General features: G+C 49.5%; 1 protein-coding gene across 8 annotated transcripts in view; it reads right to left on the reverse strand.

Moving 5' to 3' along the window:
• Positions 1-25,353, reverse strand: part of PHC2 (polyhomeotic homolog 2) — a 102,281-nt gene that overhangs the window by 29,719 nt on the left and 47,209 nt on the right. For 3 of the 8 annotated variants that reach the window (XM_064363664.1, XM_012440364.2, XM_064363663.1), the window contains exons 2-9: positions 19,842-20,048; positions 16,853-17,011; positions 15,719-15,796; positions 15,123-15,287; positions 13,276-13,362; positions 11,866-12,178; positions 870-1,285; positions 433-598 (exon numbers count right to left, since the gene is read on the reverse strand). In XM_064363664.1, coding sequence (XP_064219734.1) covers positions 433-598; positions 870-1,285; positions 11,866-12,178; positions 13,276-13,362; positions 15,123-15,287; positions 15,719-15,796; positions 16,853-17,011; positions 19,842-19,994 — 1,537 coding nt within the window. In that variant the 5' untranslated portion in view covers positions 19,995-20,048. Of the gene's footprint in view, positions 1-432; positions 599-869; positions 1,286-11,865; positions 12,179-13,275; positions 13,429-15,122; positions 15,288-15,718; positions 15,797-16,852; positions 17,012-19,841; positions 20,049-25,353 lie in introns of all 8 variants that reach the window. The other 5 variants (XM_064363666.1, XM_012440372.3, XM_064363665.1 and 2 more) reach the window with 2 other exon arrangements.

Genomic DNA, 25,353 nt, shown 5'->3' on the forward strand with positions numbered 1-25,353 from the left:
GAGATGCTTCCTGTGAGCTGAACTCATTTGAGTCCCGCATTTCCCTTATTTTTGAGATGTGGTAGCCGTTTTGCCATATTTTCAATATCAAGAACCCCCTTTCATACCAAAGGAAGCAAAGAACTGTGGGAACTGTCCTCCTGCCTCCACTCTCCACTTGCCATATGTATGTGGATCCACCTGACACCAGTGACATGCAGGCAGGCCCCAGTATCTGGCTCTAAAACTTTCACCCTTGTGCTCTTATGTCTTCTGTGTCTCCCCTACTTTATCCCTGGTTCATTCTCACTTCCCTCCTCTGTTTCCAACCTCCCAGCTTCCCTGCTTGTAATAGTTTACCCTCCCATTCCAGATGCCCAAGTGAAATGTGCCAGGGCATGGCAAGAAAGGCCAACTTTCTCCCCTCCCCCAGGGCCCCACTGTGCTTCATACCGTGAGCTGGGGACGGTTGGATGTTAGGGCTCTTGGGTACAGGCAGGCCACCAGGCATGGCAGTGATAATGGCCTGCTGATGCGGTGACAGGCCAGACCGAGTCTCAGGCACACTCTTCTCCCCTGGTGCCGCTTCTTTCCAGTCATCAGGGACACACTGCTGGGGCTGGCAAAGGACAGGACAGAGAGAGGGGCCTCTTAGAAGTGGCCTTTGCGTTCTTGGATATTTCCCTTGTTTCCGTGGAGCTTGGGAAGCAGGCAAGGACTTTAAGATTCAGTCATCTGCAAATTGGGGAAAGCCCGCTCTTCCTTCTTGGAATCCCCAGAGGTGACTTCACCTGTCAGCCTACCCAGAAGCACCTCTTGACGCGGCTGTGGGGCTGTCTGAGCTGTGGTCTCCCCATGTGCTCCCTGGACCTTGGGGCTGGCTTACTCACCACTGGTGAAGCAGGCTGCAGTTGCAAGATGACGGCTGAAGTGTGCTGGAACCTGCGTTGAGGGGTGTGGAGCATGCCCTCGGGATGTCCATTCTGAGGCCCAACATCAGGTGTGGGAGGGTGACACTGCTGACTGCTGCCAGGCTTGTGCAGGTTGGCAGTGGGGCACTGGAGTGGAAGGGTGGGTGTAACTGGGCCTAGTGGCATGGCATGGGCCTCTGAGCTGGGCTGGAGGGCCACACTTGGAGAGACTGAGGCGAGCTGGGGCTGGGGCTGGGCTTGGAGCACAGGCCGTGACTGCTGGGGCGACGGCTGCTGCTGTTGCGGCTGTGGCTGCTGCTGGATCACAAATTGGGGCTGCAGGTGCTTTGAGGATGGCTGTGGGAGGAGCTGGTGTGGCTGCAGCTGAGCATAGGCTGAAGGTGGAAAGGCCAGGTTAGAGAGCATGGCTTGACCTTCTCTTCCACCGTGTCCTCCGACTCTGCCCCTCCCGCATCCAAATAAAAATTGCTTCCCAAATTCAATGTCTCTTGTTTTCATCCCTTTCATTTTTTATCCTGAGCCTGGCCTGCTCATTGCCATGGCCTAACACACTCACTCTGTTCCTGCTTTCCTCCTTTGCTGGAGGAACACTGGGCTCTTTGGGCTGTCCCCAACCCCCAAAGCTCAGCTCCTCGAAACTCAAAACTCACCTCTCTTTGGCCAGTCTGGTAGTTCAGAGAAACACTGGATTCTAAGTGTGGCATGCTCTCTGTCTCCTCTGCACCCTTCACCCGCTGTTCCCTGTGCCTGCAACAGCTATAGCCTCTCCACCACCCAACCCAGCTCTTTGTGGCTAGTCCTCATCCAGCTTCCCAGTCTAAAAATTGGAAATATAGTTTCTGCACAGAAATTGTTAAAAGTATGAAATGAGAAGAAAATGACAGAAAATGACTTAATGCGCACAGCAGAGCCTGGACATAGTCATATGCAGTCATTTCTAGTTTTAACGATTCTATCAGTCTGGTTTAGGTTCTTAGAGTATCCCAGGTCTACCTCTATCGTAATAATGCTTGTCAAGGTGGTTTGGAATTGTTTCTTATCTATCTTCCATGAACTCCTTGTAGTCAGAAACTATCGTGTATCTCTCTATCCAGAACTTAACACAGTGCCTGACAGGAATTTATTTTTTGCCACATGTTGCTATGCTAGCTTTTCCCTCTTCCATTTTAAGCAGGCTGACTCTTTGAGGTGAGAATTCTTATATTTTTTAGTAATCCCTTCAGTGTCTAGCTCATGCCTTGTTTAAAGTAGGGATTCAGGAAATTCAGTCCAGCGATTGTCTCTGCACAGATCACTCTCTGGCTAGTGCCAAGCCAGCCTAGGAGGAAGGAGCTCAGCTGAATCTGTCCTGTTTAAAAACTGTCCTCCACAGAGACTTCCACGGCTGGAGAGCTAGCCAAATGCAAGGCAGGCCACAGCTGGAGGCCTGCAAATGGATTTTTACAACTAAAGCCTCATGCTAGTAAAGATAAAGGCAAATTCTGGGTCCTGAGTCACCCACATTTTAAAAGGACCCTATGATGCAACAGGTGCAAAGCAAGCAGGTTTCAAACTGAGTTATGGGAGGTACCCTCCTTCTTGAATTATGTCTATTCACATGCAAGTTTTGAATGATCTCATCCCAGGGTGACATAGAATTCCAAGCAGAATTTCAACAGGAATGGAAAAGACAGAAATAAGATGCATTACAAAGGACAAGCAAAATGGTCCTTGGTGACTGACTGTCATAGTCAGAGGGAGAGGAACTATGGATCGCCCACAAGGGTTTAGTGTGGATCATACTGAATGACGGGTTTGAGAAACTTGGACAACAATGTGATGTTGGGGGAAGTGTGTTGGATTTGAGTTGATGGCGGAACCTTTGTGGAAATGCCAGCAGGCATTTGGTGATTATAAATTGTCCCTGCCCCCAATCTAAGCCATGTCTCCTTATCTCACATTGAATAGGTCAGAATTTAACAATCAGGCACTTTTGAGGAGACTGTTGATATGGCACCTGGGAACCACTGCAGAGGCCACACAGGACTACGTTAGGCCCCTGCAGCCAAAAAGATCTGCAAATGATGGGCATCATCACTGCAAATGCAACCAAAACCCTTTTCTCCCTTAATGCAAAATCACTGGATTCCTGCCCCTGGAATGTGGACTCATTCTAGGGGCTGCCCATGTGAGGCGGGAGCTGGAGATGGTCCAGGTCAGGAAGGCTAAGAAGATCAATGGCACACCCCACTACTTGCTGGCTGTGCGGCCTGAGACAAGGTACTCTTCTTTCTCAGGGCTTTAGAGTTTAATCTGTGAAACAGGAGGTCTGGGCTAGGTGATCACATGAATCTCTTCCACATCTAGAATTTGATGGGGTGGCTACAGCAGGAAAGTAGTTTACAATTCAGGATTAATAAGGAGGAAAAAGAGTTACAGAAGGAAAAGCTTCTAAATCTATACAGCATAAAGGGTATAGGTAGGGACAGCACATATTCGTTTTCCCAAAAGACTGGGAAAGGGAGCTGCTGGCCTGGCTTCTATTCCTGTGCTTCCTCTCCTATCCCATTTTCTCCCCACCTTGTGCTTCTCATGGAAAACAAAGCCATTGTTTTAGGACAAATGAGGCTACTGTACACCAAGGCTGGAAATAAAGCTTAAAAGGCTTGAATCAATTCACAGATCAGAGACCCCAAGGTATTTTGGGGGATATATTAATACATCCTTAACTTTTTGAGGTTAATAAAAACAAAGATCAGGATTTAACTCCAGCATTATCCTGGATCAAAAAAAATATCCTTTTGTTTAGAGTATTGCAGTAACTTTGTAAAGGGTCTTCCTGAGTCCAGTTTCTTCTCTCTGTAATCCAGCTTAGAGAGTGCAAACTAATCTTCCTAGTGCACAGATCTGATCTCTCACTAAAAACCACCAGGATTCTCCTTTGTCTGTGGTTGTCTAAAGTCCCTGACAGGCAATCAAGATATTTTTACAACATAAACTAACCTTTTACTTTTTATTACTTCTTTGATTCAAGCAATCTTTACTGTTCACCATACCTTGTACAGAGTATATGCCTTTTCTTATACTGTCTGGAGTGCCACAAATCAAATCCTAGTCACCATTCCCTGGCCCTTACAGCTGACAGGACTTTCCCCTTTCTCTGAGATGACATTCAGGCTGCTTGCTTTGTGCTGCCCTCAGAGACGCAGTATGCCCAGAAGTCAAGTGTGAGCTCTTGAGTCAAAATGCTTGGATTTGAATTCCAACTCTGCTGCTTACCGGCTGTGTGACATGGGGTGAGTTACTTGACCTCTTTGTACCTCTGTGGCGTCATCTTTAAAATGGAGGTAAGGATGACACCTATCTCAGAGTTATTTCAGTAAGTGTCTTATCTCCTTTAGTAGGTAGAATTTATTTGAGTCATTTGTTTCCTCCAAAATATCTTGAATTTAGTGAATGCTCCATCAGTACTGCTGAATGAATGACAGACAACATGGTGGGGCTTGTTTATCCCATAAAACTTGTTTTCAAGGGTTCAAGTATGCAGGAAACGACTCACTGTCCCAGAAATGCTAAGACACTTGCCCCAAAGCATACCAGGTATAGTTGCAAGACTACTTATGCACTTATTTTCATAGAAGTCCACTCTAATTGCCCAGAATTTGAGGTTACCTGGCCTACAAGCAAGGAGACTATGCCTGTGGGAGGGGAATGGCAGATCTTTTCACTAGTCACTACTCTTAAGTCAAGATACACTTCCAACCATTCATTCACTCAACACACAATTTATTAAACACCTACCACACACCAAGTACTATGCTTGGTAGTGGCTAAAACATAGTCCCTAGAAGAGATTACAGTTTAGTAAAACAGACAGATGGTAGACAGATACTCTCAGCATAATTTGGTAAATATTATGATAGGAGATAAGCACAGAATATTGAGGACGTGGAAAATGGGAGTCAGCTTTGGAAGGAGAGCAGAGAAGGTTTCCCAGAGCAAGTGTGTGTTTAACATGATTCAGAGTTAGGAAGATGACAAAGGGAACAGCATTCGGGATGACTCAGAGGCATAAAATACTATGGTGAATTCAGGGATCTCCAGGGCATTAGTTGAAGCCCAAGGTGTCTAAGGGAGAGGAGTCGGGAGAGGAGTCAGTAGAGGAGGCAGTTTTCGGCTGGGCCTAAGTTATGCTGGCACCTTCAAGATGTCTCATGTGATTAGGCTGCAGGAGGTAACTGAGGTTGGGGCTCGCTGTAGAGGTCAGCGCTCTACATACACTAGAATAGACGAGGAAGCTCCTTTTAGAAAACCCTAAAGCAATAACCACACAGATTTTCCATGATGCATTCCCTTGGCTTGGGGTCAGCAGGAGTTTGAAAGGGGAAGCAGAGCTAAGGGAAGTTTGCTGTAAGAAACTTAGAAAATAGGGTTGGGTTGCCCCTGCAGGGGCACTCTATCATAGTGTGATTATGCCTGAACGTTTTCGGGCCTGTTCTGCAGCCCTCTGGAAAAAGTACCAAACACTTGCCGTGTATAGGATTCTTTGCTAAGTAGCTTGGAGCATTAAAAAAGAAACTGTCACCTGCATTTCTGTCCCTACTCTGCCCTTGGCAGAGGATGGCAGTATAGCATAAGTGAGTGGATAAGGGCATGGGTTTTAGAGTCAGTCAGATCTGGGTTTAAATCTTGGCTCTGACACTGATAGGCTGTGAAATCTTAGATATGTTGCTTAACCTCTCCGGATCTTGACTTGCTGTTCTGTAAATGGTGGTACATACCACATAGCTGTTAGTATCAAATGCAGTATTTTGTTTAAACCACAAAGAGGTACACTGCCTTTGCTTAACATCTGGTACCTAGTAGATGCTCAGTAAATGGTAGCTATTCTTAAAATACTACCTGTGATCTGTGTGTTGCTTTGAACTTCTCAAAGAATTTTTATCATTTAAATCTCATTTACTTCTAACAAGAAGCCCATGAGGCAACTGAGCAGTGTTTTTATTTTACAAGCAAGAGCTGAGAGTCATTTCCAAATGACTTTTACGATGCAGTAAGTGAAGGGGAACTTCATTTGACAGGTGAGGCATGGCACTTTGCATATAACAAGATGCTGATGGTCAAGTGAATAACACAAGTCAGTAAGGACAACGAGTATAGCAAGCCTAGTATTAGTTGCAGGCAGTTGAGAATTCTAGAGGCCATCTTGGAGGTATGGACAACAAAAAGGAATTGTTATGCCAGGAGGCAGGGAGGGAAAGGGCATATGACAGGCCAAGAAAGTCACAAAGGGGTAGAAGTCGGAGAGTAGAGACAACAGCATATTTGCTTGGCCATAACAGAGGGTCTGCATGAGGCTGCCATGAGCAGTCAGAGAGGTGCAGTGGGCAGTTGGGGGAGGGACTTGAAGGTCCTCTATGGAGTCAGATAGTCAGAGTCATTAACATGATATTTAATGAGCCCTTTCTAAAGACTAGGCATTCCAGCCGATCAAGGAGTTCCTAAAGACACAGTGAAGATTTTTAAACAAGAAGGAAGTAACAGTCTCTGAGGGAGATAATTCTAGCAGTTGTGAGTAGGATGTCCTGGTCATCAGCTAAGCGTCATCCCATCAGCAGGCCTTAAGTAAAGCAGGAAGCCAAAGCGAGAGGAAGTGTCATTAGAACCTGGTGACAAACTGGTGATAAGCTGGGTGGTGAGGGAGGGTGGGAATGAGGGAGGGCTTTCTCTGTGCCGGTCACTTATGCAGGCCATCACTCATTTACGGCCTGTGGGAAATATAATCACCTCTGTTTTACAGAGGAGGAAACGGAGGTTTACAGAGCTTAAGTAACTTGATCATGGTCATTAAACTAATAGGTGATGAAACTGGGGTATGAAACTAGGTTAACTCTGAACCCCACTGCTTTACACACTGAACACTCTGCCTCCCTGGTAGCTCTGCCACCGACAGGCTGTGCAGTCTTAGATGAATTGCTTAACCTCTCCAGATCTTGACTTGCTGTTCTGTAAATGGTGGTACATACCACATAGCTGTTAGTATCAAATGCAGTATTTTGTTTATACCACAAAGAGGTACACTGCCTTTGTTCAATGCCTAGTAGATGCCCAGTAAATGGTAGCTAATCTTAAAATACTACCTGTTACCTGAATGTGAAGTCAAAATAACTCTGTGAGTCTGGGGTGCAGGAGGACCTCGTGATTGTGGACAGTGCTCAGGAAACTGGTAGAGGGGGCCTTTCCAGAGAGGAAGACACAAGGTTTTTGTTTTACAAATTATCCACATTAAAAAAAAAAAACTTGTATGCAGGTGGGGTGATGTCCATCCTACAGACAGCTGAAATGTGTGGGGAGAAGGGAGGAGGACAGGGATGGATGTGTATTAGGAAGCCACTGGCAGACAGGTGGTGGATGTCTGAAGGTATAAACCAACAAAATCCTCTGTGAGTGAAACATAGGGGCACAGGACTGAATTTTAGGAGACCCACAGCTAATGGCAGAGGGCAAGAAAAAAGGAAGGAGGGTCGCACCTACGCACACAGATGGTCCCACATACCCATGCTGGGCTTAGGTGCTTCCCAGTGCCAGCTGAGATCCTCCTCCTTCTGTTCCATTCTTGAAACTTACTCATATTTCAAAGTTCCACTCAAATTTCGGCAGCCCCCATTAGAATTTAAACTTGTTCATCTCTTTAATGCCCATAGTGCTTAGCATAATGTTTGGCACATAATAGATGCTGAATGAGTATCTATTGAGCTACATAGTTAAAGGGACAAATGGTTTGGGGATGACAGTGACTCTGAGCCATACCTCTTTCATTTGTGAAATGGAATAATCACAGTTAAGATTAAGTGAGATATGTAAGTAAAGCATGTAGTACAGTACTTGAAACATGGCTGTTCATTAACTGGTAGTTATTACTATTATCCCACAGCAACTACAGAAATAGTCTAATGGAAGCCTAGGGTGAAGAATTTCAGGAAAGAAGAAACATCCACCAATTCCAAGTCCCTTTGTGTGTCACAGTCGGCTTTCTCTCACACATACACGCATACAGGCTCGCACACACAGTGAAAGATGCTGAGCAAAATAGAAAGCTCCTCCACTGATAACCTATGTCATCTGGATTTTTCTCCCAACATAAAAAGAGATTCTTAGTTATCTAAATTTGGTGCTACAGTGGACAGTTGAAATGACCTTCATGGCTGGCTCCACAATTTTAACATCAAAATCGTTGGGGATTTCTAGCGAGTGACAGTCCCACTGTATGCTTTGTTTTTTATTGGATTCCCTAAGTAAAAGTGTGCCTACAGTTTGGAGGCTGCTTTGGGAGGGAAATAGGGTACCCAAGAATCCTAGAATAAGCAATGTTGCATTGTCCAGCCTATCACAGACAGAAATCACTGCCCCCTGCACAAAATGCTCTCTGTGTTCAAACAAAGCAGCTGTGTGGCCTTCGAGCAGAGTTCTCGATCCTCAGCTGAGACCTGAGGCGGGCTGAGGATGCAGAACAAAGACCTGGCATCTGGAGGCCCAATTGGGTGAAAGGGCCCCAGCTTTTCAACAACCCGACAGTTCCCTTTATCACAGCATCTCCCTCCCGGTCAGTAACTTTCTCCTCACCTTTGGGCCTGAGTTTGCACCCAAAGCCCGGAGTTTATCCACTAGAATGAGGACTCCCAAGAACCAAGTCTCCTATCTGGGGCTGTGGCCCACTCCCTTAGGACTCGGCTTCCCTGGAGGCCAGGCCCAAGGGACCCCTGCTGCCTGCCCCTCTTCTGCCCTCTGTTGCTCAGTCACGTCACTGAGAAGGGCAAGCAAGGCGCCTTCCTTCCCCCTCCAAAGCCCAACCTCTTCGGCTCTGTTCCCCGCCCCTTACTACCCTCCCCCACCTGCTCCCCCACCCCTTTTCTCGGCATAAGGGACCTTTTCTATTTGTAGAGCCTAAAGAAGCCGGTTGCCAAGGTGACAGGAGCAGGAACAGCAGGGAGCTTGCCATGGGGGAGGGGCTTTGCCCCCAAACAGCTGTCAGTGGGAGCAGTCCCAGCTGGGACTGGAGGGTCTGCCTGCTTTGGGAGGAAACAGCCCCCAGGAGAACACATTCCTCTCTGCCATACCCACCCCCACAACTGCCCCACCACAAGTCTCCACTGGTTACTTTCCCTGGGGGCAGCCAGCCAGCCAGCCAGCTCAAAAAAATGCTCCAATGACAAACAAAAAATGCGTGTGTTCGCTCGCTTTCTCTCTTCCAGACACACACACACACACACACACACACAGACGCGCACGTTCAAGCATGCTCTTCTCTCCTGCTCTCAGATCCCTTGGTTCATTGACAGTGGGTTGGCTGCGCAGGAGGCCAAAAGTCACCTCTGCCCAGGGAACTGTGTAGCCCAAGACAGGTGCTGCTCCCGGCTGCCCCCCACCCCCCAGGTCCTAAGAATGATTTCAGTCTTTTTTATCCAAAGGCCCTGAGAGGATCTGCCCCTCTTAAGCCTCCCTAGCTGCCTTCCATCTGGGAGGTGGGAGTGGGGGCATGCAATCGCTGGGCTTCCAGAGAGGAAGGGGTGGGAGAGAGGAAGAATGAACGCGATGGTGGGAGGCAGGAACAATGCAGGGCCCACTGCTTTGTGTCTCTGGGGAGAGGTTCTTTGTGGGATTGCAGCTCACAGCTGCTCCATAGAGAGTTCTGTGGAGCCACTGGTCTCTGCACTGCATTGAAGCCATGCACTGTTAGCCTCAGGCCCTTGGACCTCAAGCCTGTCACCTGCTGGTGTTTACCTTTACACCGGGTCTCCACCAGACTCTGCAAACCCCAAACAGGCTTAGAACCCCCAGACTCTTTCAGCTTTGGGTTAGAAATAGGAAAGGCTGAGGAAGCCCCAGTTAACTATAAGAACTGAGCGGGGCAATCTGGCTTGAGATGAACACAGTGCTCTGGCCCCCAGCTCTGCCACTTATTACTTAGGTCACCTTGAGTGAGTGACGTATGTAGTAAGCTCCTGGAGAACCTCTCTGAGCTTCAGTTTGCTCATCTGTAAAATGGATAAAGATCCCACCTCCCAGACAGGGATCTTTCCAAGGTTTAAAGAGTGCGATGCGTACAAATGCAGGGCACGTTATCCAGCACACAACAGACGTCCCGTGAGTGCTGGTCTCGTTTCTGTCCAGTTTTCTTGAGAACTGAGTTGCCTAGCAGCCTTAGGAGGAACCCAAGAACTAGTCTTTCTTTTGAACAGTGTTAGAACTTGGGGGGCTGGCTTAGATTTAGAGGGAGTTTACATTTCGGCCTGGGCCAGAAGGGGGTTCTCAGGAAGGCCTGAGACGCAGATGGTCCTCCAGGGCATGCAGATTGAATGAGAAAATAGAAGTGCTCATTTGGGGTCTCAGCTCTAGTCCAAGCTGCTTTCAATGCATTGAAAGAGCCCCCAGTCTGCCCTTCTGAACCTCACTTTCTTTTTCCATGAAAGGAAGAGGCTGGGCCACTTTCTGGAGAAGGCCATGCCAGACAGTAAGAAACATCTGAAGCCACAGGGCAGTGAGGCCTTCGTGGGGAGGTGCCTTTCTTGGCTCAGCGGTGGCTGCTGGAATGCAGCGACTGACCCTTTGGCCCTGGGTGATTTCTGAAACCTCGAGAAGGTGAATGAGAGATTTCAATTCCATTTTCTCCAAACTCTGTGCCATGTGGCTGCCTGGGCATCTTCCCCACTCTGTCAGGTCATGTGCTTGGGCAGCAAGACCCATATGCCATGTCCTCTGAGGGACGGCATCTCTGACCCATTCTGCCTGGCAGGCAGCTGACCATCTGTGCCCACACTGTGCCTGGTACTTAGTCCTAAAATAGAATTTATGAAGTAGAATGGATTTGCTTCTATATCTGGCTCCCTCCTTTGGACTGCACACTCCTTTAGGGAAAAAAAATCCTATCCTGTTTTGACAAAGATGCATTGAGATACACTCTTATATATTTTCTCAAGAAAAAAACCCTGCAGGTTAGATTGGATGGTAAAATGGTTTGAGTGAGGACTGAGGTCAGTGGCTGTCTCAGGGATGTGATTAGCGTGACTCTCTCTTTAATGCAAAGCCATGTGGTCCACCACTCTATTTATTTCTGGGGTTAAACAGTGTGGTCTTGTTCCCCAGGATGATGGGCCTGGCTTCCTGGGCTCTTGGCAGATTTTCCCATTAAAGATTGCCTGCAATGGGCAGTGCAGGGAGAGTTTTAGTAGGCAGGGAAAGGGGTCTAGCCAGGGCATGCTGATTCATCAGACTTGCCTCTCAAGGAACCTGCTAGATTTATTCTCCAGTGTCACCCTCACTGGCAAGCCTTTCCTAGCTCCTCTCCTCAAGGCTAGAGAGCTCCTCTGTTCTGACAACGTTCAGAGCTTAGATCTATTATGGCATTTGTTATGCTCTATTGCCCTGTACTTATCTGTCTCCCCAGCAAGACTGTGCCCTCCTTGGAGGGCAGGACCTGAGTCTCATTTATCTCTGCACACCTACGCTGGCGACATGATTGGCAAACACTAATCAACAAATGCTTGCTGAATGATGAGAAAAAACAAACTTCCTACATTCCCATCTCCCTCTCTGGTTCTTACATGCTTCTGGCTAGCTCCTGGCCTTTTTGCTGAGTCTTGGAGAATTTCAAAATAGTCCAACTGCTAGCCTCCAGCCACTCCAGGTTGTGCCCACAGCTCCAGAGCTGTGGCTGTGTACCCCGATTCATCGCTGTGCCCACTGTGCAGAAGGACTCTTTTATTCCAACTGACATGGCTGCCCTGCCTACAGTTAGACCAGAAGCATGGCAGAGTTAGGACACTTCAATGGACACTTCGAGATAGGGAGGGAGGAGAGAAAGACCCGCAGCTGGTATCTCTGCAAGTCCATGGGAAAAAGGGAAGTCTAAAAGTCTCCTCCTGACCCACGGCCCTGAGTTTTCTGGGCAAGGATTCCTGCTTTCTGAAGACCTTACCTGGTGCAATGAGGGGGTGGGCAGCCACAGCAGGAACCGTCCGGCTAAGCCCAGCCCGGCCCTCCATGATCCCTGGCACATTGCTGTTGCCATCTCCTTTCTTGAGTGGCTCCATCACACTGTCGGCTATGCCAGGCTTGGCACCTGCGGGGGAAGCCTGAGCAGTATTTCTGCCCTGTGCTGGGGTAGGCAGAGGCTGGCTACCGCCAGGTGTGGGTTTCAGAGCCAAGCTGGACAGGACAGGCTGAGTGGGGGTGGGGCCCGAGGCTGCTGCTGCTGGCGTCTGCTGTGTTCGGAGGGTCAAGTTCTGTACCTGGAAAAGAGGGGTCTGTGGGAGTCCAGAGATTGTGGGTAGGAGCAATGCCGACACACAACTAAGAGGGAGAGAGGGATGGATCCAGGAATGGCTGAGTAGAACAGGAGGTTGTCAAATCAGAGAGAAAGAGAGAATGTGTTAGGGGCTAGAAGAGGAACCAGAAGCACGTGGAGTTGCTTAAGGGCCAGAGGGTTCGCTGTGACTGCATCCACCAGCAGATGAGGCTGAGTTCTGAGAACAGCCTGCTGTCCAAACGGGCCAGCAGGGGTGGGGAGGCCAGGCTCTGTCCCTTCTGCTGCCCTCCCTCCTCCCCCACACTTTCAGGATTGGATGCACACCATCCAGAAATAATTCCCAGCGAGGAGGAGCATGGGGCTTCCTGCACCTGAAAAGGCCAGGGTAAAAGTGGAAGTTAACTGACCAGCAAGGCCACCAGGCAAAGGGTTATCTTGTCTCAGAATAAGGTTGCCGTGCTGCCGGCACACTTACTCAGCCTGGTCCCTGGCGCCCTCTGCTGGACAGACAGAGGCTGTGCCAGACTCAGAAAATCTGCTACCAGCCCTCTCTCCTCCTCCTCCCCATTCTGTAGATGAGGACGGGGAGATGGGAGTGGGAGGGGTTCCTTCCCTACTGCCCACAGAATCTTCCCAGCCACAGTAGTATCTGTGAGCTCCTAGCTGAGCAGGACACGTCTCTGCCCCCTCTTTTATGCCATTTTTCATGAGTCCTAGCAGCACTACCATGTGTGACTGGAGTGGGACTTTCCATTTCTGAAGCAGCAGGAGCCAGACCAGCTAACCTGGGGCAGGTGTAAGGTACAGAGGTAGCACAGCCCACCCCTCCCTGGCAATCATGTTGGCCTCAGCAGGCTGCCTTCTGGCTCCTGACATGTGTTTGAGGGAGCAAAACAGAGCCAGGAGGGGCCGAGGCCTTCTGGAGGGTAGTGGCTGTGCAGGCCTGGGGGTGCTGGGGTGTCCTGTCTCCCACCTGCTTTCCTAGCCGATCCCAGCCTCTCCTTGTGCCCATCCCCAGCATCAGTGCCCCTCTACAGGGGTGCCCACCCCCCTGCCCTCCCACAAGCATGGAGTCCTCACCTGGGCGGGGGTGGGGGGCCGGGCGGGGGAGCCAGTGCCGAGCTCAGGCTGCACAGTAGCGACGGTGGCCGTGGGCGTGAAGATGAGCTGAGGGGACAAAGGAACAGTGCCGCCTAGGCTCCTAGCTACCTGCACCAGGTTACCTGGCTGGGCCTGGAATCACAGGAAACGAGGTGCCTTTTACCTGCCCGATGTGGGCTCAGCCACAGGACACAACTGCTTAGCCCAGGAGTGGCTATGGGAAAGGCCAGGATGGTAGAAGTAGAAAAGCAAGGAAGGGGGAGTCCAAGGGGAGCGCCTGCCTTTCTCCAGAGGCTCCTGGCGTCCTGACCCATGCTGGGTGCAGGGGTGGGGTGGGGAGAGCTGCTCTGGGCTACACCAAAGCGAGTTTCCTTCAGAACCCTCTGTGAGGGGCTCATCCTAGAGGAGACTGATATTCCCAGGATACACTGAAGCCACCGCCTGCTCAACATCCTGGGAAGCAGGGACCATGGGCTGAGACGGACGCCCTAGGACCACCTTCCAGTTCTAACCCACTGCTGACCCCAGGGCTCAGCCAGGATGAGACTGTCCCCCAGGGGATCAAGTTCGCTGATCCTTTTGGTCATTTTCTAGTCAGATTTAGATTTAGAAGGGCCCAGATACAACAACAGTGGAGGAGGCGGACCGCCTGGAGCCGTCTTCGGGTCTGAATCCCGTCCTGCGGGTGCAGGTCACCTCCGTGGGAGTCTAGCTCTGCATCGGTGTGGACGTGCTGCTGCCTTGACAGGGTGCTCTCCCTAGAACTCTGCGATAGCGCAGCTGTGCTTGCTTCTCTGTGGGTGTATGCCCTGCTCTGGGGAGGGAAGCAGACAGGTAGGCGTCACGACGCCAGCGGAGTAGGACATAGAGACAGAGTCAGCTTTGGGCAGCATCACAGTGTGGCTGAAGTCTATTTCATGCCTCGTGGGTAAGAGGCTATTCCCTGGGGATGGAGATGGGTCTCAAATGATAAACTCAGAGCCAAGAACAAATGAGTGGGAGCAAGACCAGACAAGATCCAAGGGTCAAGTTCTGGCCGTAAGAACAAAGGGAGGGGTAGGACTGTGTTACCTTCTGGATAGTATGTCAAGGGGTCGAAGGAGCAGACTTCAGAATGGGAGGTAGGGACATGACCCACAGTGATTGAGCCCTACCTGGGGCTGCATGCTACTGCCGCCCAGGGAGTATGCTGCCATTTTCCCAGGACATTCTCCTAAATCTCAGGGACCTGGTAGGCTCCTAAGAACCTTTACATCCCTCAGGGATGGGTGCAAAGGAAAGAGCTGGTGCCACCTGAGTACATCCTGCCCAAACACGCTCAGCTGACCTTGATTAGAATGGGGGCCCGGCTGGGAGGGCAGTGGGAGCAGCAGCGTGCCCTGAAGCTGGAAAGCACCTTTGGCCCCTGAGTTAGAGGTGGCCAGTCCTTGTAAGGTTGGTAGGAAGGGGAAGACCCCATTTCTGTCGAGCACATGGATGTCTGGGTATCCAGGATCACCTGGGCATGAACCCCTCTGCCCACCCTGATTAATTTTGAGTAGTTTCAGATAAGAAGGGGACACTTCCGTTTCACTCCAGGAAGAGAAGGAAAGGTAGCTTCCAGGTAACTTTCTCTGTTTCAGCCTGGAGCCCCACCCTTCGTGACTCATTGAGCCTGTACCAAAGCTCCCACTCAGCCTTCCAGGCCCCCTTCTTTATCCCACCCCTTACCTCCTGCCCCTGCCCCTAGTGCTTCCTCCCCACCCTTCTGCATCTCCCAGCTCCCAGCTTCTCTGCCTCTGTCCTTCTGGTGCCCCTGAGTCACAGCCCTGGCCATGGTTACTCACCATCTGTGCCCTCAGATACATCTGTGCTTGGCTTGCAGTCAGGGCTGGGGACGACGTGTTGCCCAAGAGCACAGCCTGCTGAGCGATGCCTGAGGCTGCTGCAGAGTTAACGCTCTGGGCCCGGTTGAGGAGCTGGGCTGCTGCTGGGGAGGCTGCCAAGTTGATCTGATGAGAGAGACATGCGTGGTAGGAGATGGGAGGTTCTTCTGGTGAACTGTGTCCCCCTCATCCATTTCTTTCTGCCCGCTCTCCTGTTCCTTGGTTTATTCAGCCTCCTTCAGGACCATCTGTGGTCCTTAGTCTTGGCGCATCCCCCCGCCCTGCCCCATCTCTGACCTTGGTGCCAAGCTGCAGGGGGATCGATGTTGAGAGAACTCAGCTATCAGCAGAGAGCCCTGACATTGGAAGGATGACAGGGATTTACTAACCTAAAGGTCAGTAAGAGACATGTCTTTTTTGTTTTTTCCCTGGCAAGAGCAACAGATTCTAGCCATGATGCCACATGGCTACGGATTCACCACAACTGGGTGTGGGAACGCATGGGCATTTTGGTCCTGGGGCTGTTGACTCTGCTGCTGCTCCCCCGTTCTACTCACCGAAGATGACTGGGCTGGGGCCTGCGCAGACACATTGCTGCCTGAAGTGCTGCCTTGTCTGTTGGCTACCAGGCTTGCCTAGAAAAGAACAAACTCCTCTTGTTAAGAGTCCCAGACCTCCCCCAGGCACTCCTGGGCTATCATCATCCACAGGAGGTGCTGCAGGCTGGTGTTAAGGCCAGCAGCCTCTGGAGGTCAGCCCCCAACCTGCCTCCTCTGTGTGGCCCACAGCAAGAACCCCGCCTCCTCCATGAATAAGGTGGGGATGGTAGCAGTACCTGCCTGATAGGATTGCTGAGAGGACTGAATAAGGCCAGGCACTGCCACTGAGCACTCCATCTGTCAGGCCACCGCCTTCGGTGTGTGGAGCCCTCCGCTCTACCACCATCACACCTGGCTAGCACAGCCCCACAGAGAATTTGCAGACATGAGCTGGAGTGTCCAAACTGCCCCTCTCCCCATGGCCAGCTTCTCATCCTTCAAGTGTCGGCTCCAGTGTTACTCCAGCAGACAGGCCTTCCCTGATCATGCAGTGCAAGGCCATCTGCTTTGTCCTTCGGTCAGAACGATCTGTTCTCTTTCATAGCACTTATTATAACTTAGGGATTTAAATATTTTGTTCCCTTGGCTATTTTGGTTTCTGTTTACTTGCTGTCTTCCATTATAAGTGCCAGGAAGACAGGGTGCTCCGTATACCCAGTGCCTGATATAAACTTTGCACACAGAAGGTACATAAAATGTTTTGCTGAATGGATGAATGAATGTGTTCTCAGCTAAGGAGGAGAGAAAGCCACAATGGGAGGCTCTCAGACAAGCTAACCAGGCAGTGCCCTTCGTTTGTGAATGCTTCCTTGGAACCCACGGTCCTCCTTAGACCTGCAGTGACGTGGTTAGGTCCCAGCACTTCTTCCCTGGTCTAGAATTCTGCCGCTCCCCTCACTAGCTGCATGACCTTGGGCCCTGTCCTGCACCTGCCAAAAGGAGATAGTGACAGTAGTGCCCGCTTCACAAGGACTCTGTTAGGATGCAGTAAGAGAAGGATGTGAAGCGCGGGTGCGGTGCCTGCTTCCTCTCCCTTTTGCCTCCACAACCAGGACACCTGGCACCAGCCTCGAGGTCCTTCCCGAGTCTCACCTGCTGCACGGCAGCCAGGCTCTGGAGCTGAGCGCTGCTGAGGTGCTGCTGCTGGAGCGCCGCGGTCTGCAGCATGAGGTGCTGCTGCTGGGCAGCGTACATCTGCTGCAGGTACTGAGCGGCCGTGCTGGGCTGTCTGTGCAGGGCCTGCTGGATCACCTGAGGAGGGAGGGAGGGGAAGAGCCAGGCTGGCAGTTGCCACACAGGACACCCCTTTGGCAGTAACGCCTTCCAGGTCTAACTGCTCGGGAGATGCCAGGGTCTGTGGCCACCACCATAGCCAATTGTGGCCACTCTCTAGGGCAGTGGGAGGACACCTGTTGGCAGAGCTTCTGTATCACATCTAACCTTGTCTATCTTGCCTCTCTCTGCAGCTCCTCCCCAGCACAGCCTGGTCCTGCGTCAACTGCCTCAGTGAGGAGAATCAGAGCTGCACACCAGGCTTTAACCAACTCTTGGGCAGTAGGTAGGCTCAGGGAGACAGAGGTGTCTCCAGCAGGCTTGTCCGGCACTCCTCTCCCTCCGTCACTCTGCATCCTCAGATGAGGGTGAAGCTCAATAAGGCAGAGAGAAGAATGGGGTGGGAGGGAAGAGCCAAGTCAGCAGGGGGCCTACGCCAGCTTCAGCAACAGCCGGCCACAGGCAAATTCAGGTGGAGACAATGCCTTGTCCCTGAGGCTGGGCCCGGGGCTGCTCCCCAGGCTTTGCCCACAGCTTCTCAGAGTCCCATCAATCCCTTAGAAGGTTGCCTGGGCCTTGCAGAGCAGGCCAGTGCCACAGGGACAGCACACTCCCCTTTTATTCTTTTTTTTTTTCTGAGATGGAGTTTCACTCTTATTGCCCAGGCTGGAGTGCAATGGTGCAACCTTGGCTCACTGCAACCTCCGCCTCCCAGGTTCAAGCAATTCTCCTGCCTCAGCCTCGCGAGTAGATGGAATTACAGGTGCCTGCCACCACGCTTTGCTAATTTTTTTGTATTTGTAGTAGAGATGGGGTTTAACCATGTAGGACAGGCTGGTCTCGAACTGCTGACTTCAGGTGATCTGCCCACTTCAGCCTCCCAAAGTGCTGGGATTATAGGCATGAGCCACTGTACCCGGCCCCCTTTTATTCTTTCCCTCCCTCTCTTTCTCTCCATCATTCCTTCTTTTTTAGCTACTGTCTCCCATTCCCTGGCCTTATTGCTTCTTCCTTCTTCCTGATGGGATTGGGTGATCTCCTGGAAAGGACAAAAGGCTGTCCTTTGATCATCCCTATCTCCAGGAACAAAGAACAGCGAGTACCTTTTCCCCTGAGTCCCAGAGACACTTCTCCTGCCTTCTCCCACTGGTCACCCTCCTGCCATCTCTTCCCAGTTGATGCCCTGCACTGACCTTGACCAGGCTTCCCCCTATTTTCTACCCTTATCTCTGCTGAATCCCTGTCCACAGGCAGCTCCTGACCCTAGGCCCTGTCTTGGTGAGCAAGCCTTGCCAGGACAGGGCCCAGGGGCGGGGTGGGCTTTCCCCAGCTTGGTGTGACTTCTAGGGCTGACAGCTCTAGGACAAAACAGCCTTTGGCTCAGATTTGGGGTTCTGTAAAAACAGCCTGGTATTGCAGATCCTCGAGGGCTCTGGTGCCTCCCCAGACATCCCCATCTCAACTCTTCCACATGCTTCCCCAGATTCCACTCCTCTGACGTGAACGCTCCTCTCCGAGATACTGTTTTATTTTAACTCCATTCTTTTTCTCTCCTGCTCTCCCAGAATTATTTGTCCTTATTCCTTTTGTCTAGGTCTTTCTATTAGACTCCTGAAAGTGAGTCCAGCAGTCCAGCCCGCGTAGTTGAGATACTGCGACCCTTCCTTATGACAGGATGTTAATGAAGGGAGACAGGAGGAGCCCAGGATGGTTCTGCATGCTACCTTGGGTGACTCCAGTCGCCAGAGCAGAACTCCAGACCCCCTTTTGCCTAGAACTGTGATGAGTGGCAGGAGTGGGTACAACCAAATGTCATGGCTAGAAACCAGAGCTAAGGTCCTCATGCGTGATGGGCCAGGGGCTGGGGCTGGGGGCAAGGGTAGGAGCAGGAAATGTGGAGTCACTAAGCACGAGGTGGAAACAGCTGGGAGAAGGAAGAGTCCTGGGCATCTGATGGTGTCTTCTCTAACCCAGGTTCTCAGGCCCTCTTACTGTCTGCTGTGGTTTCTCCCCTGTTCCCTTATCTGGGCCTGAGGCCAAAGCAGGATGAGGTCACTTTTCTGGCATATCCAAACTGTAATAGCAAAGTCACTGGGAGTAAACACTTCTCGGCTGTGGTCTCTCTTTTCTGCCTGTATTATCCAGGAACCTCAAACGCTGTAGTGATTAAGAACACAGGTCTGGGGTGAGAGTTAGGTTCAGTTTTTTTTCTTTACCTGAATGACCTTGAACAAGTTGTTACCTTCTCTGAGCCCCAGTTTTCTCAGCTACAGAATTATGCCTAATAACAACCAAAAGGATAAATATGCAAAATGCTTAGGACTGTGTCGGGCACACAGCAGATGGCCCTGACTACATTTAGGAGCAGTGAGCCGCCTGGGAGGCCTTGTGGATGACACTTGCCAACTGCCACTTTAGGGGAGAAGGTAAAAAGCTGCAATGACAAAGGCTTATTTAGGGGTTCTTTTTTGGCTTTTGGTCTTTGAAAAAGTGAGGTCTGTTCTTCACCGGGCAATGGTCATGTAGAGAGTGGGTGTGGGTGATGGCTGAGCAGCTCTTGGTCATGTGCTGTTATTGTTACTTGTCTGCCCTTTACTCTTAAACGCATGTGTCCTCCAAACTTCTTGATTGGGTCATTTTGCATCCTTCACCCTCGTAACTATACACAATGTGTATCTACTAACGCACTCTCCTTTGCTCGTTCTACAGTCCACATCCAGATTATTCCACCAGACAGTCCCAGCACCTCCTCCTGGCTAACCCTGGAGATGATTAAGGAGTATAATTCCTGGATCAATTAGAATCTTACCTGCACGGTCTGCCGGTCAGGAATACCACTGTACACAGAAATCTGGGGCCCGGCGGGGCGGCCACTTCCACCACTGCTGCTGCTGGCCCCGCTGGTACTGCTGGGGGCACCGGCACTGCTAGATGTGTGCGGGGCTGGCAGCTCATTCTCCATGGCCTGCAGTGTGGTGCAGTCAGGGTGCTCGGATGGCAGAAGGGCAGGCAGATGCTAGGAGGGAAGAGGCGGAAGTGAACTGTTTGACAGACGCTTACTAGAGAATGCTCACACAGTTGGTCTTGAGTATCTGTGGGTTTCACATCCATGGATTCAACCAACCACGGATCAAAAATATTGAAAAAACAGTGTCTGCACAACATGTACTTTTTCTAGTCATTCTTCCCTAACCAATACAGTGTAACAACTATTTGCATAGCATTTACTTTGTATGAGGTATTGTAAGTAATCCAGAGACAGTGTAAAGTATATAGGAGGACGTGGGTCAGTTATATGCAAATATTATGCCACTTTGTATCAGGGACTTGAGCTTCCATGAATTTTGACATCCAAGGGGGTTCCTGGAACCAGTTCTCTGTGGATACCAAGTGACAACTGTACAATATATACATCAGCTTTCTAGCTTTCCAAACAGCCTGTGCTGGTGCCACTTGGGAACTGAGGTCTCTGCTTTTTGAGACGGGAGTCTCGCTCTGTCACTCAGGCTGGAGTGCAGTGGCATGATCTTGGCTCACTGCAATCTTCATCTCCTGGGTTCACGCTGTTCTTATGCCTCAGCCTCCTGAGTAGCTGGGATTACAGGCGCCTGCCACCACGCCTAGCTAATTTTTTGTATTTTTAATAGAGACAGGGTTTCGCCATGTTGGCCAGGCTGGTCTTAAACTCTTGACTTCGAGTGATCCGCCTGCCTTGGCCTCCCAAAGTGCTGGGATTACAGGTGTGAGTCACTTTGGGAGGCTGAGACAAGCGGATTGCCTGAGCTCAGGAGTTCGAGACCAGCCTGGGCAACATAGTGAAATCCTATCTCTACTAAAATACAAAAAACTAGCCGGGCATGGTGGCATGCACCTATAGTCCCAGCTACTCGGGAAGCTGAGGCAGGCAGGAGAATCGCTTGAACCCAGGAGGCGGAGGTTGCGGTGAGCCGAGATCGAGCCATCGCACTCCAGCCTGGTTGACAGAGTGAAATTCCATCTCAAAAAAAAAAAAAAAAAAAAAAAACTATGGAGAAGAGAATAAGAGAAAGAAGCAAAAGGCAATAAAATAAACTGAGGTTTAGTTTAGTTTTCAAAGCCGGAAGAGCTCAAGTGTGTTTGAGGTCTCCATCTTCATTAAGTATGTACTTACCGAGTGCCCTCTGGATCTAACACTCAGCAGGGAAACATACTGAGCAATTTGGTTAAAATCTCAGGTTTTGGAATCAGAAAGACTTGGTTTTGGCCTGGCTCTGCCACTTTCTAGCTGGCAAATCCTGGCATGTCACATTTGTCTGACCTGTTTCTTAATCTATTAGATGTGATAGGATATGGGCTGTTGTGAACATAAAGAAAAGTGATGATATACGCCAACCATCTCCTGCACTCTCTGTAAGCACTGGCTCTTGTGGCATGGTTCTCACTGTAGATTGGGCATCTCCTGAGACGGAATTGGCAGAGGCTTCTGGAACCTCCTATCCCAGTCAGCAAGGAGGGCCAGAAATTCCTTCGGGGCCCATCCTATGGTCTGAATACAAAACTGGAAATTGCATCTTCCCTTGAGGCTATGTGCTTGTCAGTGGAGAGGGACTGGGAAAGAAGGAAAGGGTGGTGGGAAAGGCACAGCCAGATCTGAGTTTAAGTTCCTCTTTTTTTTCTTTTTCCATGCTCTAAAAATCCTCATTTCTGTGTATAGGCTGTTCCTTCTACCCATTCCTTCCTACATGTAAACAAAATTTGTTTGTCACCCCATCACAGACATTCAATCATCTCCTTGTAGAGTATACCCATTTACTAGGTGAAGAAAATACAATTTTTCACACTGATGAGAGCATGATTAGCGCAAAGAGCCAAAGTAATCATTAATGTCCTGTTGCTGTCTCCCCAGTACGGCTCAGTTTGGGGGTTATCATTTCTCAGGCTGCCTTCTTCAGACTGGGTGAATTTCACTGTGGGCAGAAAAAAGTGTGGGTAAAGGCTAACAGACAGGACTGTTGGAAGTCTGGAAACCCAAGCCACTCCCAGGTGGCAGGCAGCAAGCTGTTTATGATTTCCAAGGCAGTGTAGCAGCCTGCAAGCTGCACTCTTGACCTGACTCTTTAAGCAGTGATTTTTCCTTATGTTCTTATGTCTGCTTTTACTGCCACAGGGCAAGGTGCTTGTCCATGAATTAATTCCCTTTGTCCTGAGCTGCACTCAGTGCTCGGCCTTATTATGGCTACTGACACACTAAGGATGCTTATGATGATGATGATGATGCAGAAATCAATGAAGCAGCAAAGTCAACAAGTATTTTCTATGCCCTGGCGCTGTCAAAATCCACTTTATCTTATATGTTCTAGGGAGGGAAAATTAGGCTGTGTAAAGTGATAGGAGGCATAATTCCTGATCTCAGAGAAAGTGAAAAACTAATTGTAAAGATGAGATTCAATTGAAATTTTAAGGATCATCAAGCAACAAATCAGTAAACGATAGTTCCATTCAAACACAGACTACCCCATAGAATCCCAGCATCTTCTCTTAGTTCAAAGTCTCACCTCCCTTTCCCAAAATCTTGGCCAGAATTGGGTTTCATTTCTTGCTTTTCATTCCACACTAGAAAACCTCAACTGAAGTACTTATAAATATAAAAAATAAAATGGGAAAACAGGGCAGCAACCACAGCAAATTAAGACGGTAGAATAATCCACACCCTGGATGATAGAGTCTCAGTTCTATTTCTGTGAGTGTAGTTAATGGTACCGAATTACACACTTTAAAAAATCTGGTCATATTCTGACCTTCCCTCCTTGATCCTTTACATGAGTGATTGAGAGACAGAGCAATCAAGAGAGTGAGAGAGCACACTTCAAAGGCAGCCACGCTATCAAACGCATGAGCTACAACAGAGAGCGCATATAGTCTGTTCCTTCTACCCATTCCTTCCTACATGTAAAAATAATATTTGTTTGTCACCCTACCACAGACGTTCAGTCTTCTGCTTGTATAGGCTGTTCCTTCTACCCATTTAATAGGAAAAGAAAATACCATTTTTCACATTAACGAGAGCATGATAGTGCAAAGAGCCAAAGTAATCATTAATATCCTGTTGCTATCTCCTTAATAAACTGCTCAGTTTGGGGGTTATCATTTCTATTTATTTTTCCTTTAGCAGCAGCTAGGGCAGATACTGTGGAGAGTGTACACTCAAATCTTGTTAAGAAATAAGACAAAATTCTAACAGGAGCATGGCATTCCTTTACAGAAAAACTGCATAGGCCAGGCCAGCCACTGCTCCCCATGCAGGGGAGAGAGACTTACTGCAGCAACCTGGGCACGTGGGCACAGCGCCCTTCCCGCACTTTTGCCGCCTGTCTCCTCCTTCTGTAGGCAAGTAAGTCTTTCCTTTCTTCTGTCTTCTGTTCTAGGTTTGCCTTCCCGCCCACTGTCTCCTCACCCTGCCCCCACCGCTACCACTGCCCTCAAACCCATGTCTTTTCTGTGTCAGTAGTTTTCGGTTCCCCAGTCCCTGGTTTTCCCACTCTTTCCCTGCCCTGTCTCACACCTATGCTCATGCTCCCTTTCACCACTGATTTCTCAGAGCTTCTCTTTGCGGGGGGCGCATCCTCCGTGTGCTTACCCTCCCTCACTGTGCCTTGGCTGTCTCGAATATGAGCATGTTCTCCCCCTCACTCTTGCTCCCACTCTTGCCGTCTTGCCCCACTGTGATTGATCCAGACTGGTACCTTGGTTTCCCTGTAACAAGCTCTCTCCCCTACTCTTGACCCTCTTGCTGTTTCCCAGGCCGCCCACTCTTGACTGGTCTCCCTCTGCCTCTGGCTCCCTGTAGCTCTCCCAGTACCTGCATCCTGCCTGCACATGCTCCAGTTCTCTCTCCTGTCACTTGTGGTCTGCCCCTCTCTGGGCATCTGCCCTCCCAGGCCTGATCAGCAGGTCTGTCTCTTTAAGTCTCACACACACTCTCTCATACTCCCTGGATAGTGCATGCTCACATTCCTTTCTGTCCCCGGCTTGCACCCTCTATTCTAGCTCATGCTTTTGATAGCTGTGGCTGTCTTTCAAGTGTGCTCTCTCACTCTCTTGATTGCTCTCTCTCTCAATTATTCATGTAAAGGATAGAGGAGGGAAGGTCAGAATATGACTAGATTTTAAGTGTGCAAATCAGTACTATTAACTGCTCTCACACTGTTGTGCAACAATCACCGCCATCTATTCCCAGAACTTTCTCATGACCCGAAACAGAAACTCTGTGACCATGAAGCAGGAACTCCAGTCCCCCTTGTCCCCCCACCTATCCCCTAACCTCTAATCTACTTTCAGCCTCTATGAATTTGCCTGTTCTAGATAGCTCACATAAGTGGAAGCATACAATATTTGTCCTTTTATGTCTGGCTTGTCTCACTTAGCATAATGTTTTCAAAGTTCATTCATGCTGTAGCACGTATTAGAATTTCCCTTCTATAGCTGAATAATATTTTTCATTGCATACCTATATACATACTACATTTTGTTTGTCCATTCATATGTTGATGAAGACCTTTTGGCTGTTGAGAATAACGCTGCAATGCAATGATCATGGCATGTTAAGTCCTTGGCATATAAGCCATTGGTATAAAAGGCTTATATGCCAAGGACTGCTTGAGTCCTTGCTTCTATTCTGTTGGGTATAAGCTAGCAGTGAAATCGCTGGGTCATATGTTATTCCGTGTTTCGGCATGTGGATATCCATTTGTCCCTGTACCATGTGTTGAATTACCTCTGTTCTTGGGCCCACCCAGTGCCCCCACTCCCCAAGCTGCTCCATGTGCTATGTGAAACCCTCCATGATCTGACCCTTTTTGCCTTCCTGGCCTCATTTTCCACAATTTACTCTCTAGTCTCAGCATTGTGACCAAGGTGCCTGGGTCATTTGGAATTTGGGCACCTTGCTTCTTCCTACCTCTGTGGTTTCACTCATGCTATTCCCCTCCCCTGAAATGCCTTCCTTCAATTTTTCATGTAGCCAACTCCTTAGATCTTCAAAACAACTTGAGTCTGTCCTGTGAAATATGCACTGAATACAACCCCACCAACTCGTCTCCTCTTGCTTCCTTCAAATTAGGTTCCAATGTCTTCCTTTAAGCCATTCAGCTGGAGGGCTGCTCCTAAGGCACTCTGTACCCGCCTCTCTCCTAGCACTTACAACGTAGTCTTACAAGAAAGTGATTCGCTTGGAGGTGGGATCATGTCATATTTTCCCATGATACCTTGTGCTTCATTCCATAGATGTTTGTTGAATAAAATTGCTTGAAATGCACCATACTCCATCCTACTCCTCATCTGAA

This window comes from Aotus nancymaae, unplaced genomic scaffold, assembly GCF_030222135.1.
Source record: "Aotus nancymaae isolate 86718 unplaced genomic scaffold, 86718_ANA_hifiasm-v0.15.2.pri h1tg000053l, whole genome shotgun sequence".
NCBI lineage: Eukaryota > Metazoa > Chordata > Mammalia > Primates > Aotidae > Aotus > Aotus nancymaae.